The sequence below is a fragment of the Pituophis catenifer genome, unplaced genomic scaffold (genome assembly GCF_029215685.1).
Source record: "Pituophis catenifer annectens isolate HBS135680 unplaced genomic scaffold, rPitCat1.0.hap2 SCAF_2, whole genome shotgun sequence".
Lineage (NCBI taxonomy): Eukaryota > Metazoa > Chordata > Lepidosauria > Squamata > Colubridae > Pituophis > Pituophis catenifer.
In genome coordinates, this window is record NW_027256882.1 from 174,052,594 (window position 1) to 174,067,164 (window position 14,571).

General features: G+C 40.4%; 1 protein-coding gene across 1 annotated transcript; it reads left to right on the top strand.

Moving 5' to 3' along the window:
- Window positions 1–1,279: 1,279 nt before the first annotated feature.
- SLC35A2 (solute carrier family 35 member A2) lies at window positions 1,280–10,325 on the top strand. Its single transcript, XM_070938083.1, has 4 exons — window positions 1,280–1,354; window positions 4,241–4,423; window positions 5,945–6,096; window positions 7,686–10,325. Exons 1-4 carry the CDS (start codon window positions 1,300–1,302, stop codon window positions 8,424–8,426), a joined length of 1,131 nt encoding a protein of 376 aa, XP_070794184.1. The 5' UTR covers window positions 1,280–1,299; the 3' UTR covers window positions 8,427–10,325.
- The last annotated feature ends 4,246 nt before the right edge of the window (window positions 10,326–14,571 follow it).

The window sequence follows — 14,571 nt, forward strand, 5'->3', positions numbered from 1 at the left end:
ATGGTGTTGCACACATACATTAAACAGGCAATGTTTCTTTCTCACAAGGAAAGCCTCCAATCTTGCAGAAGCCTTCTTAGCAACTTGAGAGACAACTTGTATTCTCAAATGACAGCAGTCCAGTTGCTGAGATTTCTGTGACTTAGGCTGAAAGACTCTTTTATTTTCTGTTGAAGTGGGTCACTAGGAGTTTGAGATTGTGGCCCAAGAACCCCCACAATCCATTTCTGTGATTGAGACATCCTACTGATGTTTCCTTTGCCTTGTCCTAAGCTCACCATAAGCACCTCTTAAGGTTATATTTAGTTCTCCAGTCTTAAATGTTTTTTCACTTCTTGCACAATTCTTCTAGGGTAGTTTGTTGAATACTTCGGTTGAGAATACAGAGTGCCTGGTATTGGGGCATCTCACTGAATCAGTTTTGTGTAGTTTTGGAAGTGCTAACCCAGAACCCAGAAGATAGCGAGTTCGAATCCTGTTTCACACATGAAAGCCGGCTGGATGACTTTCTCTCTCAGTCCATCTGACAGAGTTGTTGTTGTGAGGAAAATGAAAGGCAGGAGTATCAGGCTGACCTGGTTGCAACATTAATTGACTGACCAGCTTGTGGCCCGAGCCTGATATCATGGGCTGAAGAAAGAGTGACTGACCCAAAGTCACCCAGCCAGCTTTCATGGCTAAAATGGGTCTGGGCTCACAATCTCCTGGTTTCTAGCCTTGTTCCTTAACCACTATACCAGTGTTTCTCAATCTCAGGGAGTTTTAAGACCTGTGGACTTCAATTCCCAGAATTTCCCAGCCAGCTTAGTTTAGCTGGCTGGGGAATTCTGGAACTGAAGTCCACAGGTCTTAAACTCCCTGAGATTGAGAAACACTGCACTATACTAAACCCTCGTCTTCATCTTCTTGCCCATTGCAATACCCCTCCTGTCTGATCAATGCCCTCTGTAACCAGTTTTCCTTGGGCTACAGCTTTCTGGCTTCCGCAAAGGGATCCCAACACTTGATCAGCACTTTGTGTTTTTCCCGAGTCGAAAAATGCAAAATTGATCGGCCTCCCTTTGCAAAACTGTCTTTTCGCTTTCGCCAACGTCACCACCTCGCCCCCACCCCACTTCCCCGTTGTGACGCTCTAGGAAGAACATTACCAAAGCTGGGATTTGACCCCGCCTACCCTCTCGCTTTCTTTGCCGTCTCTATGGCTAGCTAAGGTTCTCCCGGAAGCGGAAGTAGGCCGGCAAGTAGGATGCGGAAGTATCCGTTACAGTGGGAAAGCTCGGCTGCCCCGCGGTTGCCACCATGGCAGCGGCTGGGGGACCGGGAGGCGGCGTTGACAGCCCGGTGGCGACGGCAGGTGAGAGAGAGAGGAGGAGGAGGAGGAAGGAGGGAGGGAGAGAAGGGAGGAAGAGGGACGTTTCGAGTTTCTCCTTGTGTAGCCACCAAATTACAAATATTTTCCAAATGACCCATTTCCCATCTCCCTGCTTCTCCCTACAGAGATGCTGTGTTGCCTCTTTCTCCGGGAAGGTTTTTCCTTTCCTTCGAGCGAGGCTTGTCTTGAGTTTGGGGCTCGGGGATTTTATTCTGGTGGGAGGAAAGAGAAGTGTAGCTAATATGCTGGAATGGATAGGAATTCTTGAAGAAATGAAATAGTCCTCAACATCCTTCTTCCCACATATTTCTCTCTCTCTCTCTCTCTCTCTGTATGTATTTATGTATATATGTATATGGTGTGTGTGTGTGTATATGTATACTGCTCAAAAAAATAAAGGGAACACAAGCAGAAGACATCCGAGATCTGAATGAATGAAATAGCCTTATTAAATACTTTGTTCTTTACCTACAGTAGTTTATACACTGCTCAAACAACTAAAGGGAACACAAAACTACTGTATGTAACGAACAAAGTATTTAATAAGGCTATTTCATTCATTCAGATCTCGGATGTCTTCTGCTTGTGTTCCCTTTATTTTTTTGAGCAGTGTATATATATATGTGTGTGTGTGTATATGTGCCATATGTATGTATGTACTGTATGTATGTATAGAATAGAATAGAATAGAATTTTTTAAAAAATATTTTATATATATATACACACACACACACACACACCAAATTTATATTTTGCTGATAAAGGGAAACTACTAGTCTCCCTTTATTTCTTTATCAGCAAAATATAAATTTGATATAAAAATGGTTTGTCGTGAATGGGACTGCTTGAGGACTCCTGTATTGGAGCTGAAAGGCAAAAGGGAGCAGAATGCCCCCTCCCACATGTTGGGGTAGACCAGGTGTCTCAGTAAACACTTAATTAATATATATATATATATAAATTAGTTGTCGTAGTGGCAGCAAGGAGAGTTCCCTTGAGGTTTTGAGTAAGAGGTATTGGGGATAATCCTGAAAACATTTAAGTTATACACAATTTCTTAATGTGAGTTTCCTCATGTGCTGGAGGTAATTATTGTGAACAAATGGACTACTTAAAATGCTGTAATAATTTTAAAACTATTACTGCAAACTAAGGTAGGTACATTTCAAAGCTGGTGTGCTATATGAGGGATAAAATAGTCCTGTCTTTAAGATGGCAAGTGTGTTTAGGGAGCAATTTATTGTAAGGCAAACTTCCTTGAAACATTTCGTACATACAAGTAGTAAATATTATCACAATTGAGCTCAACATTTCCTTTGCTATAAAGAGGGCAGTTGTTAAAGTGAGTTTTGCCCCATTTTAAGACCTTTTTTGCCACAGTTGTTCAGTGAATCACTGCAGTTGTTAAGTGAATCATGACGTTAAGTAAATCTGGCTTCCCTCATTGACTTTCCTTGTTGGAAGCTGGCTGAGGTTACGAATGGCAGTCACATGACCCCAAGATGCTACAACTGTCATAAACATGCCAGTTGCCAAGTGCCTGAATTTTGGTCATATGACCATGGCGATGCTGCAATGGTCATAAGTATGAAAACCAGTCATAAGTCACTTTTTTCCAGTACTGTTGTAATTCCAAATGGTCACTAAATGAATGGTTGTAAGTCAAGGACCAACTGTAGACTTGGGAGTGCACCAGATTATAAATATGTCCCTTTTTTATATTATTTTCCTTCCTGCTTGGTTTTCATTCAAGAAACAGATTAGCTTTTGTTCCTAGAAGAGGAATGTTGTTCTGCAAGATAAGGCTTATATCTTTTTTTTTGCTCTCCACTTCCTGTCTAATGTGCCTCTCAAATTGACAGGCACAAGAACAGAGCAAAAAAAATCCGGTTTAAGCATTAGCATAGACGGATGGAAATCCTTAACATATATACATATATATATATATATATATTTGATATTGCTGGAGTTCTGAGATATGGGCATTAGATATGAAAAATATTGCTTCTGAATAACTTTTATTTGCCAATTAGATTAGAGAGAGATTTTTTCCCCATTTGACGTCAAGAAACTAGAATATTGGATCATCTAGGTGCCTATTATCACTCATTATATTTATCAAAACCAGACATATTTCAAAAAAAACCCATACACTATTCCCTTTTGACATGGTCAGCAATTTATTAAGATTCCTGCTCTTGGAAAATGAAGGTGGGTAAGTTGGAGTTTTTCACTTCCATTCCTCAAGATCAGTTCAGACTTCCAATTGACTGTAGGATTGCACTTTGAACTTTGATTAAATTTGTAAATTAGTGTTGGAGCTTTAATCAGGGATGGTGGCTGACATTGTCGGCCCTTTTGAGGGCAATAGGTTAAGGGGTGAAATAAGCCCTTTAAATATAAAGGAGGAATAAATTTTGATTAAGAAAAATGGTGCCTGCAGAAACCTGTGATCCGATATTGAATTTTGACAGTGTAAGCTGGAGTCTAGGGACTACAAAAATGAGACTGCAGATCGCTTGTGTCAGCCAGGATTGTCCTCTTCTGCTCGCATTGACAATCCTCATTCTTCATCCTAGCTAGTGGGCTGGCACCTAAGGGAAGAAGGTAGGAATTGGTCTGCATGTGTGTCTGTTGGTTTGTGTGAATTCAAGCCTTGATTCTCCATGTTCTAACACCAGTCTTAGTGGTTTCTGATACAAGAAACTTCAAGGGGGACCCAGAGGTCCTCAATTATTTCTTCCATCAAAATCTCTAGTGCTGTTTCTGGATGGGGATCATTTTCTCAGTGCAGTATCTCTTGTGAATCTGCTGAGGAATGATATTGCTAGAAGGATACTGAGCTGTTTTCTACTCTTCCTTTTCCAGGTAACCGACAGTTGAAGTACATTAGTTTGGCAGTCTTGGTGGTGCAAAATGCCTCTCTCATCCTCAGCATTCGCTATGTGCGCACTTTGCCAGGAGAAAGATTCTTTGCTACCACAGCGGTGGTTATGGCCGAAATCCTTAAGGGAATCACCTGCCTACTGCTCATCTTTATTCAGAAGCAAGGTGGGAATACACACTAAGGAAAATGGAGGCCCTCAGGGAAGGGTTTGCTTCTCCCAACCTTGTTCCATGTTCATTAACAGTCTTGCTGGATTGAGATTTGTGTTTCTGCCTTTGACCCAATCTAATGGTTGAATTGCAAAAATCTAAACGTCTTTTATGTCATTTCTGCACATTATTCTTTATGGCCATATCTGGATTTGGCTCACCATAACTTTAAATAACATGGTTGAATGCTTGCAACTTATATACAAAAATGGGAAGAAAACAAGCAAGAAAAAATATTTCTATGGACCCAGAAAGAAACAATTACATAATTATACAATTCAATTATGTGAATCAATGAATAATTTAAAACATGCATATGCAGTCATAAAACTCCTGTAAATAGAAATATATACATTTATTTTTTAAAGAGCCAAAATACAAAATGAAACACCTAGTTAACTGACCAATTGATGCAAGGTGAGCAGTGTTTTTTCTTGTAAGGGCTTATTTTTATTTTATTTACTCACATGCTGGTCCAGTCATCAAGTGACTCTGAGCAGCCTGCATATTTCACTGTGTAATCGGATTAAAAGGGCAACAACCACAATAATCATTAATTCAACAATAACCCCAAATTAGCCCAGTAAAATCCCATATTCAACAAACATTTTTTTACAAAAAGCTAATATATATGCCAGACCTTAACAGTGTGCTTGAAACAGCCAGGGCTAAATGACTTCATAGAACACGCACGTCTAAAGGAGAGTTTGATCTGCAGATGGGATATCATTCTAGACAAGAGGAAGCAGTAATGGAAGAGGTTTATCCCTGAGCTTCCTGCAATGATTTACTTGAGGGAGTCTGTACTTTTAGAGCTTACTGGTTGGGCAGGGGCCATTGTGAGAAAATACCTGGGTCTTGAGCCATGAGAGTAATCTATAGGGAACCTCATGGCCATTGTGGCTGTAGCCTAAGCAATCAATCAGTGAAATCAAAGCCCCAGGAGAGACAATCCTTCTAATTACCATTTTTCTTCTTTTTCCTCTCTTGCAGTCTCCATTTCCCTACAGCTGGCTAGAACAGTTTATTGTTGCCAGGTGTCTTAGCTCCTTACTCACAGACGTTTTTATTGAAATTAACTCAAGGATCTAGGCTGTAAAACTCTAGGATGTGCAATGCATACACTAAATCTTCTGTGACATTTCTTCCCCTCTCAATTATAAAGGCCTGGGACTTTTTCTTATTCCCGAGCACTGGAAAAAGAATTATTGCACATATTGCCATGTGCAATATTGTGCACGATAATATGCAATATTGCTCCATGTTCTCGGGGAAGAGTAGTAGTTCTGGTTCTGTCTTTTTTGCCTGTCCTGAGTATTCTCAAAGATAGGAAAGGAACAAATATTTGCAAGGTGTGATAACTAGTGATCTCTCCCTTTTGCAATTGTTATTCATATCAAAGCAAAAAAGACTGGAAATTTTTTGTTGTGTCTTGATATGTACAAGAAACAGTTTCTTGTCTGTATCCTTTTCCAGGTAATCTGAGACAGTTTGCTGCCTCTTTGTATGATTCCATTTTGGTACAGTATATGGACACTCTCAAGCTAGCAGTGCCTTCTCTCATTTACACCCTCCAAAACAATCTGCAGTATGTGGCCATCTCCAACCTGCCAGCAGCTACCTTCCAGGTGAGATGCTCCTCCTACTGTCACTTCTTCTCTAAAGTGCTCTCCAGAAATGTTAGAAGCATCTTTCCAAAGGAGAATGTCCTTCAGTTTCATCTACTTTATATACCTGCCATTTTTTTTTAATGTGTCCCTTTTCCCCACATCAGAGTAATGAGGATGGGGATCCTGAGTTATGTTCCTTTAAGTCTCCTGGACGGTTCTTCTTGAAATCCTGTAAAATCTAGAAATACAATGAGTTCCCCGTGTTATTGTTTGATTTCATTTATCCGGGTGGCATTAAGGTTGTTCCCCACTGAGATGGGAACTGTAGCTACCTGTCTGTAAAGGACTGACAATGTCACATTATTTCAAAACCATATATATCTGTATATATGCAAAGGGAGCCTGTTTTCTGTCTTTAGAAAAAAACTGAATGATGTTTATGTAAATTATGAAGCTTAAGCAAATCTCTTGCTCTGCACAATTTTGAATATTTATTCTGATTTGGTCTAATATACTTCGTTTCTGATAATCAATTGGAGGGAACATGCTGAATTATGAAGTTCTGAAATCTTAGCAGGTATTCTTGTTATTCTCAAATAAAAAGACACACTTCCATAAATAGTAGAGAATTCCTCTCTCTTTAAAAAGGAAAGCGAACAATAATGGGATGCTGAATTGGTCAAGATGTTGCAATCTCCACTTTTTAATCACTTTAAGGAATTAAATAAGGGTACGCATACAATCTTGGATAGCCGATATTTGATTCTAAAGCACTATAGTTTTCAGTAACCTTGGTTTTTTCAGTAAGATTAATGATTTAAGATGCGGCAGCATTTTGAAATTTTGGTTTCATTTGCAAATGGGAACAATAACTGAAGAGAGATCTGGATCAGAATAGAATAGAATAGAATAGAATAGAATAGAATAGAATAGAATAGAATAGAATAGAATAGAATAGAATAGAATAGAATAGAATAGAATAATAGAGAATAAGAAGAATAAGAATTGAATTGAATTGAATTTGAATTGAATTGAATTGAATTGAATTGAATTGAATTGAATTGAATTGAATTGAATTCTTTATTGACCAAGTGTGATTGGACACACAAGGAATTTGTCTTTGGTGCATATGCTCTCAGTGTACGTAAAAGAAAAGATACATTCATCAAGAATCAAAAGGTACAACACTTAATGACAGTCATAGGTTAGAAATAAGCAATCAAATCATATTAGGAAACAGTCAATATAAACCTTAAGGATACTAGCATCAAGGTTACAGTCATACAGTCATAAGTGGGAGGAGATGGGTGATAGCAATGATGACAAGATTAATAGTAGTGCAGATTTAGTAAATAGTTTGACAGTGATTTAGTAATTTAGATTAACTTTCCCTATCCAGATATCTTCTGGATGAGTGGAACTGCAACTCCCCCAAGCTGCTGGGAATTCTGGGGATTGTGGTCCAATCAATCTGAAGATTTCTTGCATTTCTTCTTAGTCTGGGACTAAGGAGAACTACATAATCCTTAGGCCCCTGGCTTGGTGGCAAGCAGCTTCCTGATTCATGGCACATTGGAATGGCTACTAAACTGCACTGCCTTTCCCAGGTCACCTACCAGCTGAAGATCCTCACCACAGCTGTCTTCTCGGTGCTGATGCTCCGCAAGAGCCTGTCGCGTCTTCAGTGGCTGTCCCTCCTGCTTCTTTTTGCCGGTGTAGCCATTGTCCAGGTGGAGCAGCAGCAGGCAGGGGGCAAACCAGCCTACAAAGGCCAAGGGATGCAACAAAGCTACATGGTGGGACTTGTGGCCGTGGTGGTGTCCTGCCTTTCGTCTGGCTTTGCTGGGGTCTATTTTGAAAAGATCCTCAAAGGCAGCACAGCCTCGGTTTGGCTACGTAACGTCCAACTGGGCATCTTCGGGACTTTGCTGGGGCTGTTGGGGCTGTGGTCCACCGAGGGGGCAGCTGTAGCTCAGCATGGATTCTTCTTTGGCTACACCCCACTGGTGTGGGGAGTGATCCTGAATCAGGCTTTTGGCGGCCTCTTGGTGGCAGTGGTTGTGAAATATGCTGACAACATCCTCAAAGGCTTTGCCACCTCCTTCTCCATTGTGGTGTCCACCGTGGCTTCTATCTACCTCTTTGACTTTCACCTCAACCTACTCTTTGCTCTAGGAGCAGGCCTGGTCATAGGAGCTGTCTATCTGTACAGCTTGCCCAAGGGACCATTGTCCAGTCGATCCCTGGTGGGTGCATCTATCCAGCAGCAAGGCCATGGAGCACAAAGCAAGGAACTTCCTTCCGTGACTACAGATGGCTTCCTGTCCAAGTCAGTACTGATCAGTTGAGAAGAACAGAACACCTCCTGCATTACCTGTCACTGGTTTCTTGTGAAGGTTCACAAAACCTGGAGCCCTTTTTGCAATGTCCATCTTTTTCACTTCTGACCTCTCTTTCCCCAGGTCTTCTCTGCTGTTTCATCTCCTCCCCCTCTTTGCCTTGATCTTTATGTTCTTAACTGTGTGCTGACCACTCATATTGTCTTCCTTTTTCTGTCATCTGCTTCCCAACTTATTCAGCTACCCGTTTTATAAACCCATAAATTGTTATTTTATCCAGTTACATATTTATGTATAATTCTCCATACACTTCAGTTTGTATCTGCCATTGTTTGCTTGAATTGGTCACTTTCTCTTTGACTTCTAAATTTCCTCTTTCTTTCTCCACTGTCCTGCCCTTGGCGACATTGCCTCCTGAAACGCAACTTGAGGCAGAACTATTTTGGGAATATTCTGTCCCAAGAACTTCCTTATGGTCAGCAGGGAGAAATGTTATAAAGAAGTGTACTTTTAATAAAAGTACACAGTCACAAGGTATAATCCCAAGAAGGATTGAGAGGGGGATATATATCAGCACATAAAGAGAAAAATGTGAAGAAAAATGTAATTTGCCCTTTGAGAACATACAAATGGTTTTTTTAAAACGCCGGGTATATGAAAGTAACAGGGATTAGCTTGTTTAGAGCTCTTTGCTCAAAAATTGTCAAAATTATCTACTGTAAGCAGATGAAAATTGAAGAAGAAAGGTTGTGTATGGGTGCGTGCATGTGGCAGTACCAGGCCAGTGAAATCAAGGTGTTGGGTATTTGAGTTGCTTGGCATTCTGCTTTTGTTCCTTCTCCAGCTCTGACCATTTAGCAAATGCAGTTGGATCATTGTGGAAAGGGAACTGAGTTTGAGGTGTAGTTAATTCTTTCCTTCCTTCAGTGTATATTTAGAATATTAAATGTTTGGGAGTTACTGGGCAAACGTTGAATCATTAGTAATTAATTTTAAGGTTTTGTTACAGAGGAGATGGACTGGAACAGATTGCCTCATTTCACATAAGGGACACTTGGCTTGAAGTAAGAAGAATCTCAGGGTAAAGGTTATTAGGACAGAGCCACCAGATATGGGTATATAATGTACATACAGTATGGGAAGGGGAATTTGCATCAGCCAGAGATTAAAAGGGACAACCATCTGCTGGTGCTGTGGCTATTAGAAAGCCATAATTGGCCTTCTGGAACTTCAGGACAACCACTGAGGAGTCTATGGAGCAGAAGCTAAGAATCTGAGTGCCATTCATTTCTTTTGTACTTTGCAAGGAGGAGAGGTGATTAAATGAAAACAGGGTTCTTAGTGAACGTCTAACGCCCATTTCAAGTATGTGTCCTCCCTCTTCACCCACCCTCACCCCCAAACAGAGGTCTCCCTTTGATCTGCACTTCCAGGTAATCATCTGTACAGGCGCACACTAACTGTCCAGCTTGATGGTTCACATGTTGTATAAATTTTGAACCTAAAAGCGGCAGGAAGGTAAGAGAGGCTGAGATTCTGAGAAGTTAGGACCCTTCTCTGCCTCGGTTTCCTTTTTATGTTAATACATGAGGCTTTTTGGGGTGTGAACTGCCTCTCCCTAATCCTTATGTATTTTATACCTACTAGGTTTGTTGATTGAGGGGGAGTACACTAACCCCGGAGTGTGCGTGAAGGGGGTGGGAGAGTGTTAGGTGAATTGTTTCCTTTTGAAATGGGGAGGATAAACACAAGTCACCGTGATGTGTGTGAGTGTGTATGTACATGTTTTTTACATTGCTAATCATTTTTTTATGAATTCTGCTTTTTTAAGGAAAACAATCAAAGAAAGCCTGTACTGTTTGTCAATGTACATAAATTACAGATGAATAAAGAGCGTGTATTTATTTAGCCTTACTGCTTAATGTTTGAGGAAACCTTGAAAAGGGCAGATCTGACTCATGCTGCATGTCTAACCCTATTAACACTGGGAGTTGGCTGGGGCAAGGATGGGACAGCCTTTTCCACTTGAGATTGGGGTCAGCTGCCTGTAAAGGAAAGAGACTGAGGCGATTCTGAGCCAGAACTCTGACCAGCCTTCATCAGCCTAGTAGTCCTCCCCTCAGTCAGCCTGTGGCCAAAGAGCTTGTTGGATGATGGGAACTGTAGTTCAAAGCAGTTGGTGGACATCCAGACAAAAAGCTGGCATGGAGTGTTTTTCCCATACCTGTGAGTCAGTTGGAATGTAACGACTGAAGTTGCAGATAGTAGTACCTGAAATAATACATGCACACGATGGGCATATTGAAATGCAGAAAACCATTGACTTGTCTGGCAGCTTTTAAAAGGCTTCTTGGGGACCACATTCAAGTTTTTAAATGGCCACTGACAACCTCGAGGCCTCAGACTGTACATCCCTATCAGAAGGAACAGCCATAGCCTTACTCTTCTGTTTGATTAAGAATAAACAGCACTCTCTAATAATTAAAGTTGAGTTTGACTTTACCAACAGTTAAATATGTTAAAATTAGAATTACATGATAACTCAAGGGTCAGGAACTGATGACATACCTCCCAGTTCAGACTGATCTAAAGTGTGTGTAAAGTACTTATAAAGTCTACATGCATTATGATCCAATGTTGTCTTTCACAAGTGATTTGCTAGTGCAAATTCTTTCCTCGCAATTCTACCCGCCTCCTATAGAAGTTCCACCTCAGGCGTTTGGATGATGCATCTGAACTTCAGGGCTCAGACACCTAAACCAAAAGTGGAAGATGGGGTCCCCATAACTGTAGAACTCCCCTCCCAGTCAAACAGGAGAGATGCAATTTCCTATTATGGGTACTGTAAAATCCAAAATCTAGGGGGAAATTCAAGATACAGTTTTGCCTATTTTGCACTAAAGTCTTCAGTAGCCCTCTTTCCCAGGAGAATTATTAAGCTGTTGTGATCCAGAGATTGTTTGCAGGCACGACGTTCTGTTGATCTGCTTTTTGTTTGCTCCCTACTTCTCTGGATAGTGAAACATTTCCCTAATAGGCGTGAGCTGCATTTTTTTTTTTTTTTAGAAAAGTATTACCAGATACTGGGAAATCTGGTTAATTTCTTTTAAGAAACTCTTCCTAGGAGAAGAAGTTCTAATGAAGTTTTACTAAGGATGCAGGAGGGGGAAAACATAGTGGGCACAGCCTAGCAACATAGATAATTACTCCTATTCTTTGACCCATGATTTATTCCAAGGAACCAGATTTGGAGTATATGAAAATGGGTCACGTTGGTGAGATGCATTCTTCTCGAGGCTCAGCGAGAATGGGGCCCAATGTAGCATTCTGCCAGATCTGATGCACCATCTCATTCTGGAGATGACAGATTTGCTTCCTTGAATTGATCCTCCCCTCCCCGTGACTAAAGTAGAAAGTAAAACGGCAAAGACTGAAACCTTGGTTTCCGTGGGGAAGAGCAGTAGGTAAGTAGCATGGGATTGGGCCAGTCTTGAGATCTCCAAGTGGATCTGGAAAAAAAACTGTCCTCAAAGCTTTTAAAGAGATGGCTGTGAAATGTTAGTGGCCAATGAACAGGAAGAAATGGCATTTTCAAAAATTCATCAAACGGATTTTCTGTGGTCTCCAATATTTCCTTATCTCACAAGAAGTCCAGAAACTTATTCATAAGGATGAATACAGATTAAAAGTAAGCAAAACTATGCACATTTTGCTTAACTGATGCATTTTGGAAGATGTAAACCATTGCTTTCAGAACATTTGATTTAAAAAAAAAGTTGCAGGATCCGCCCAGGGTAAGATAAAATATTTGATGTGAGCTGTGGATGAATAGCTAGGAATCACTGAGCCAAATCAGACCAGAGGAATTTCTATACCGCAGCTAGATTTGTCTTCAGGATTGATTCTCCTCTACAGGATCCAGTTAGATGAACTTAACTACAGCCTAAGTGTTTTTTTCCGGTGAGACCGACCTATCGGGGCAACCTGGTCTACCCAATTATGGGATGGAGCATACTGCTTCCACTTTTGCCTTTTAATCCCGCTCCAGGAGCCTTCACAGGCAGTCACTTCTGCAACAAACTATTTTTGTGCTGAACTTATGTTTACCGACAAAGAAATAAAGGGAGACTAGTATAGGTCTATTTCAAGTTATTTAGCTCTCATCAGCTAGCCATACCCTTATGAGATTCGAACAGGCTTAAGTAGCCTGTTTTCTGGGTAGCTCCAAATGAATAGAGTACTGCATATCTCTTGGGAAGCTCTAGGCCTGCCTCTCTTGGAACTATTAATTTTCACTACCTGGGGATTAATTTTCACTATTAATTTTCATTACCTGGGGATTTTACCACTTCTCCATTCTGGATTTGTAACCGTACTGACGAATTTTTGTTGCTTTGGGAGGTTCGTATTTGAGCACTAATTTAGAATTAGATTAGAACCATCAGCAGTTGTTTGCTGTTATCTCCTACAAAATGCTATTAATATTGTGGATTCTGTGGCTATTTCCCTAGGCAGAAATAGTCGTCATGGTTCGCTTAACTATGAGTTTATTGAATAAACACCTACATAATTTTTGCACAAAATGTTGAGCCATGGTTGGACTAATAATGAACTAATGAATATCAAGTGAAATGGATTTGATTCACTAACCAACTAAGAAAGCCACAATTATGTCTTAGCACAATGTCTAGGGGGAAACTCTAGGCTCATTTTGGGAGTCCATTTCAAATGCAAGTTGAGATATTTGCTTGCCCTACAGCCCAGACAACTGCTCTGGAGCTAACTCCTGCTTTGGCACTTTTTTTTCCCCCTTTGCTAGATATGAGAGATAATTATTGCTCTTTTAAAAAAAAGTTTGTCAGGAACAGCCAATGTTTTGTGACTTGCAGAGAAAGGAAAATACAGATACAAGTTTCTTTGGGCATACAGTGTTGATTCTGCAGCTGAAATATAGTATAGTGTCATAGACTAGAGGTCATTGCAAGAGCCTGTCCTTTTCAATGATATGCCTTACTCTGAAGCAATTCTACACTGCCTGGAATGAGTTATATGTGTATTTTTAAATGCTTTCTTTTTTTTACTGTTTCCTAAAACTGCAGCTAAAGCAGGGCTTTTCCTTCTAATAAGTTTAATTTCTAATTGGAGTTTGTTTCATGAAATAATTCAAAATAATATTCCCCCATCTTGGGGGTTTTTTGGTGGGGGAAATCAAACTACATTGTTTGCTGGCATGATTTATTCTGGCTGTATTTATTTGCAGATCTGGCTCAAGGAGCAAAAGGAGGAAGTACTAAATAGGTCAGTGTCCTAGTTACTGTGACAACATTGTCGTAGCAACCTTGTTAAAATAAGAACACAACGTACCACAAACCATGAAACGTTTTATCCTAGCTTATGGTATCAATTCCGATAAGAGCAGTTCATTTATAATTCATTGCATCCTGCAAATCCAGGAATCTGGATTAACTGAGTAAACCATTGGTTGGGGATAAGTGGCTGAGGATGTAATTGAAACCCAGCAAGCCTTTGTAATGTGCTTTTAAAAATATGCCATTATTTATAGCACATGGAATCTGCGTATGATTCCTCTTTGCCAAATGGGCGGTTTCCCCTAATCTATATGATGATCTATTAGGTGGGCAAATGGAATAACTACTAAATTTGGGATCTTCCCATAGAAAGCATTCAGACATATTCTTTGCTCACTTCACTCCAACCACTTTAGGTGGCTCTAGCTAGAAGGGGACAACTCTCCAATAAACAGAGCTTTGATGTTGCCTTCCCTGATCCAAATGCAGTACTATCAGGAATAGAGTTGATCCCATATTGTATTCTAGATGTTACCAACCCGCCACTCCAACATTAACAGCCAGCTTGGTTAGTAATGAAGGATGCTAGGAGTTGTTCAGTGCTGTTTGGAAGGCCACAGATTACCTATTCTGGCAGTTTACCATGTGGGTCTAAGGATACCATGCTTAGCAACCACCTAAGAAGTTGAGTTGAACTCAAGTCAGAAAAAACCAATGGCATGCTCTCCAATCCTGCTAGATGGCTTAATTAGTCATCAGAGATCTTTTTCTAGGGATATCAACAAGGTGTCAGCAGTGTAAAAATGGGAGTGCAATTGGGTGATCGTGCCCCAGTCTTTCTACAT

Bases quoted from the DNA above. Each gene is read 5' to 3' on its own strand.
- SLC35A2 (XM_070938083.1), top strand. From the start codon at position 1,300: ATGGCAGCGGCTGGGGGACCGGGAGGCGGCGTTGACAGCCCGGTGGCG. The intron at 1,355-4,240 runs GTGAGAGAGAGA...TTCCTTTTCCAG, and splicing joins CAGCCCGGTGGCGACGGCAG to GTAACCGACAGTTGAAGTAC. The intron at 6,097-7,685 runs GTGAGATGCTCC...TGCCTTTCCCAG, and splicing joins TGCCAGCAGCTACCTTCCAG to GTCACCTACCAGCTGAAGAT.